The sequence below is a fragment of the Empidonax traillii genome, unplaced genomic scaffold (assembly GCF_003031625.1).
Source record: "Empidonax traillii isolate 1590-97213 ecotype Southwest subspecies unplaced genomic scaffold, ASM303162v1 scaffold1460:size212889, whole genome shotgun sequence".
In the NCBI taxonomy this organism is placed as follows: Eukaryota; Metazoa; Chordata; class Aves; order Passeriformes; family Tyrannidae; genus Empidonax; species Empidonax traillii.
The window spans coordinates 150,338-155,337 of NW_020956653.1; the positions used below are offsets into that span (position 1 = coordinate 150,338).

The 5,000-nt window shown below is 56.5% G+C and overlaps 1 protein-coding gene across 1 annotated transcript in view; it reads left to right on the forward strand.

Moving 5' to 3' along the window:
• LOC114070182 (olfactory receptor 14J1-like) overlaps positions 1-3,712 on the forward strand; it is a 15,841-nt gene extending 12,129 nt beyond the window's left edge. The window contains exons 3-4 of the mRNA XM_027907427.1: positions 507-962; positions 3,107-3,712. Of these exons, the coding sequence (XP_027763228.1) occupies positions 507-962; positions 3,107-3,712 (1,062 nt within the window). The remainder of the gene's footprint in view (positions 1-506; positions 963-3,106) is intronic.
• Positions 3,713-5,000: the final 1,288 nt, after the last annotated feature.

Here is a 5,000-nt window from a genome sequence, read left to right on the forward strand (position 1 = left end):
AATGTGCAACAGCAGCTCAATGTCCCAGTTCCTGCTCCTGGCATTGGCAGACAGGTGGGAGCTGCATTTGCTGCACTTCTGGCTCTTCCTGGGCATCTCCCTGGCTGCCCTCCTGGGCAACGGCCTCATCCTCAGCGCCGTAGCCTGCCATCAGCACTTGCACCCCCCCAGGGACTTCTTCCTGCTGCACCTCTTTCTCACAGACCTGGGCTACATCTGCACCACTGTGCCCAAAGCCATGCACAACTCCCTCTGGGACACCACAAATATCTCCTTCATGGGATGTGCCGCTCAGGTCCTTTTCTTTCTGTTCTTCATCTCAGCAGAGTTTTCCCTCCTGACCATCATGTGCTACGACCACTACATTGCCATCTGCAAACCCTTGCACTACGGGACCCTCCTGGGCAGCAGAGCTTGCGCCCACATGGCAGCAGCTACCTGGACCTCTGGGTTTCTCAATGCTCTGCTGCACACAGCCAATACATTTTTCCCTGCCCCTGTGCCAGGGCAATGCCCTGGGCCAGTTCTTCTGTGAAATCCCAAACATCCTCAAGCTCTCCTGCTCACACTCAGGCTACCTCAGGGAAATTGGCCTTCTTAAGGTTAGTGGCTACTTAGTGTTTAACTATTTCGTTTTCATGGTTTTCTCCTATGTGCAGATCTTCAGGGCTGTGGTGAGGATCCCATCTGAGCAGGGATGGCACAAAGCCTTTTCCACGTGCCTCCCTCACAGGGCTGTAGTCTCCCTGTTTAACATCACCTCATTCATTGCCTACCTTAAGCCCCCCTCCATCTCCTCCCCATCCCTGGATCTGGTCCTGTCAGTTCTGTACTTGGTGATTCTTCCAGCACTGAACCCCCTCATCTACAGCCTGAGGAACCAGGAGCTCAAGGATGCCCTGAGGAAACTGATAACTGGGTATTTTTCAGAAGCAATAAACTCTCCTTCTTTTGCATGCTATGTATCTCATTATAGGTCAATCCTTTCATGTACTTCATTAACAACCCACAATAAGTTCTCTATTTTTTGCTCCTGGAATGGGTGTTTTTTTTTGTTAGAATTTGTTTACAGCAAGATATTTTTATATAAATAAATATATATTTTTTTTTTTTTTATACTTATAAACACCATTTTCTCTTCAGTGTTTACCTTTCTCGCCTGGTCCAGAGGCTGTACAAATTGGGAACTGTACTCACTGTCTGCTTAAACAAAATAAATAACTCTGTACTGACTGGTTTCCCTGACATCTTTCCTCTCTGATTTCTCTGGAGCTGCAGGGTCGGTGCCTCTGTGCACAGTTGGGCGACAGAAGAGTCCCTGCAGAGCAGCCCTGGCAGGGAGCAGCAGCTCTTCTCCTCCGGGGCCTCCTCCTCCTGCCCTTGCCCACTGTCCTGCAGAGCCCTGTGTTGTTTGAGGCCTCAGTACTCAGGCAGTCGGGGCCAGTCCTGCTTTAGGACTGGGCAGTGACTGCAGGCAGGGACAGGCCATGGGCACTGCTGGTACAGAGCTGACCTCTGCAGCAGCGCTGCCATCCTGCAGGGGCATCTCCTCAGGGCAGGGCCTGAGAGCTTCCATCTGTTTTCCAGTTGACTCTGCAGGCTGTGCCCAACACAAGGCCCTGCAGAGGAAAACAACATGAGCAGCACAAGTGTGGGAGGTGTCAGGGTGGGTGCACCCATCAGTGCGTTTGCACAGCCAGTGCTGTTCCCAGCACTGGCCTCTCAGTCCAGGGCAGAGAGGTTGTTCTTCCCTCCAAGGAGGGACAGCAAATGACCCGCTCAGCAGTCCATGTTTGCCTGGTATGGACAAAACATGCCCATGTGTCACGCCTTGGGGGTGGGGGGCACCAGGTCTACCCCGGCACACCGAGACCAGGTCTACCCGTTAAAAAGAGAGACCAGGTCTGCCCGTTAAACTTGGGCACTAGATCTACCCGCACTGACCAGAGAGCAGGTCTACCCTTAAAACAAGGACACCAGGTCTTCCGACTAAAACCCGAGACCAGGTCTACCCGTTAGACTCGAGCACCAGGTCTACCCGCACGGCTTGGACACCAGATCTACCCCTGGGACTCTGAGACCAGGTCTACCTGCTTAAAAAAAAAAAAAAAAAAAAGAAAGAGACCAGGTCTACCCATAAGGTTTGGGCACCAAGTCTACCTACATGACACCGACACCCAGTCTACCCATGGGACACCGAGACCAGGTCTACCCATTATAAAAGAGAGACCAGGTCTACCCGTTAAGCTCGGTTTACCCTCAATGCATGGAGAGCAGATCAACCCTTTAAACAAGGACACAGGGTCTACCTGCTGAAACCCGAGACCAGGTCTACCCGTCTGACTCGGGCATCAAGTGTACCCGCACGGCACGGACACCAGTTCTACCTGCCAGCTTCGGGCACCAGGTCTACCCGTCGGGCTCAGGCACCAGGTCTACCTGTGGCACTGGGACACCAGGTCGACCCGTGGCACTGGGACACCAGGTCTACCCGCCCAACTCAGACGCAACCGCGTCACCCCTAGAGAGTCCCAGCTACTCCCCCCTCCCCGGACCCGCGCCGCAGCGCGTGTATTTCCCGACACAGAATTAATCGCTCGAGAGACTAGTTTTGGCTTGAAGTGGCAAGGCATTTGTTTCCAGTGACATCAGGGATGCCGACCAACCCACCCGGCACAAACTAGCTCCGGAGCTCTTGGCGAAAAATTGGGGGATTTAAAGGGCTTTTACTAGAGGTTTCCCGGCACGAATGTGGTCGAAACTGAGGCATTGCCAATTTGTCGCACGGGAACTCCCCACATCAGAGAAAACCTCCCTCTCGGACCCCACCATGTCGGTTCTGCCCACACAACCGGCCCACGCCCCCGTCGTAACCCCATTTGTAACTATGCTCTCATAAGAGAGTCATAGTAACTCCCGCCGTTTACCCGCGCTTCATTGAATTTCTTCACTTTGACATTCAGAGCACTGGGCAGAAATCACATCGCGTCAACACCCACCGCGGGCCTTTGCGATGCTTTGTTTTAATTAAACAGTCGGATTCCCCTGGTCCGCACCAGTTCTAAGCCGGCTGCTAGGCCCCGGTTGATGCAGGGTGTCAACCCAGGGACCCCCCCCGGGGACCGTCCCCTGCGCGAACTGCACAGCCCGCGTCTGCCACGGTCGCACGCGGGGCACGCCCGCCGGGACCGCACGGTGCGCTGTCAGACGGCAGCACACTGGGGCGCTGACCACGGCAAGGTGGAGGGCAGGTGGGGGGGGACAGGTGGCGCCCGCCGCAGCTGGGGCGGTCCACAGGAAGGACCCGGTGCACATCCAGAGTCGTCGCCGTGCGCGCACCTTGGAGACCTGCTGCGGATATGGGTACGACCTGGCGCGAGACTTACACCCTCTCACGCGGATTTTCACAGACCAGCGAGAGCTCATTGGACGCTGCCAGAACTGCGACGCTTTCCAAGGCGCGGGCCTCTCTCTCGGGGCAAACCCATTCCAGGGCGCCAGGTCCTTCACAAAGAAAAAGGAACTCTCCCTGGGACTCCCTCCGGCTTCTCCAGGATCGGTTGCGTCACCGCACTGGGCACCTCACGGCGCCCGTCTCTGCCACTCCAGATTCCAGGACCTGAACCCGACTCCCTTTCGATCGGCTGAGGACAACGGAGGCCATCGCCCGCCCTTTCGGAACGGCGCTCGCCTATCGCTTAGGACCGACTGACCCATGTTCAACTGCTGTTCACATGGAACCCTGCTCCACTTCGGCCTTCAAAGCTCTCGTTTGAATATTTACTACTACCACCAAGATCTGCACCTGCAGAGGTTCCACCTCGGCCCATGCCCCAGGCTTTGAGGTTCACCGCAGCGACCCTCCTACTCATCGCGGTCTAGTCCTCGAGGGCTTCGCACTGCTGGCGACGACCGGGTATGGACCCGATGCTCTAGCGCCATCCATTTTCAGGGTTACTTGATTTGGCAGGTGAGTTGTTACACACTCCTTAGTGGATTCCGACTTCCATGGCCACTGTCCTGCTGTCTAGATCAACCAACACCTTTTCTGGACTCTGATGAGCATTGGCATCGGTCACCTTAACCCGACGTTCGGTTCATCCCGCAGCAGCAGTTCTGCTTACCAAAAGTGATCTACTGAACACTCACATTCCACGGCTCGGCTCCCCGCCAGTGAGTCAACCCCCTTACCCACTGAAAGTTTGAGAATAGGTTGAGATCGTTTCAACCCCAAGACCTCTAATCATTCGCTTTACTGGGTAAAACTGCCTCGTGCCAAGTGCCAGTTATCCTGAGGGAAACTTCGGAGGGAACCAACTACTAGATGGTTCAATTAGTCTTTTGCCCCTAGACCCGGGTCGGATGACCAATTTGTATGTCAGGACCGCTACGGACCTCCACCAGAGTTTCCTCTGACTTCACCCTGACCAGGCATAGTTAACCATCTTTCGGGTCCTAGCACAGACATTCATGCTCCACCTCCCCGGCCGGGCGGCGCGGGCGAGACGGGTCGGTGGTGCGACCGGGACTTCCAGCGCACGCGTGCCCCAGGATTCCACCTCAGCCGGCGCGTGCCGGTCCTCACCTTCATTGGGCTGAGGGCTTTCGTTCGTGAGGTCCCTGACTCGCACACGTGCTACACTCCTTGGTCCGTGTTTCAAGACGGGTTGGGTGGGTAGCCGGCATCGCTGCGGACCCTGGACGCCACCACGTGGGGGGAGGAGGGTGGTCCTCTCCCTTGATCCCGGGATTCGGTGAGACCTGCTGCCCAGCGACTCTAACACCCGCTGCTGCTCGCACGGCACCGGGTCACCTGCCCACCAGAGGCCTTTCCAACCAACCCACAACCAGTCGCGGTGCACCACCATGGATGAAATGCAACTGACCAGGGTCGGCTGCCCCCCCAACCCGCCCCTACAGGTGGGGGCCCGGGGGACGGAGGGGAGGCGGAGGCGGGGATCTGTCGCGCCCATGTCGGTCAACCACGGCCGTCGTGGGGA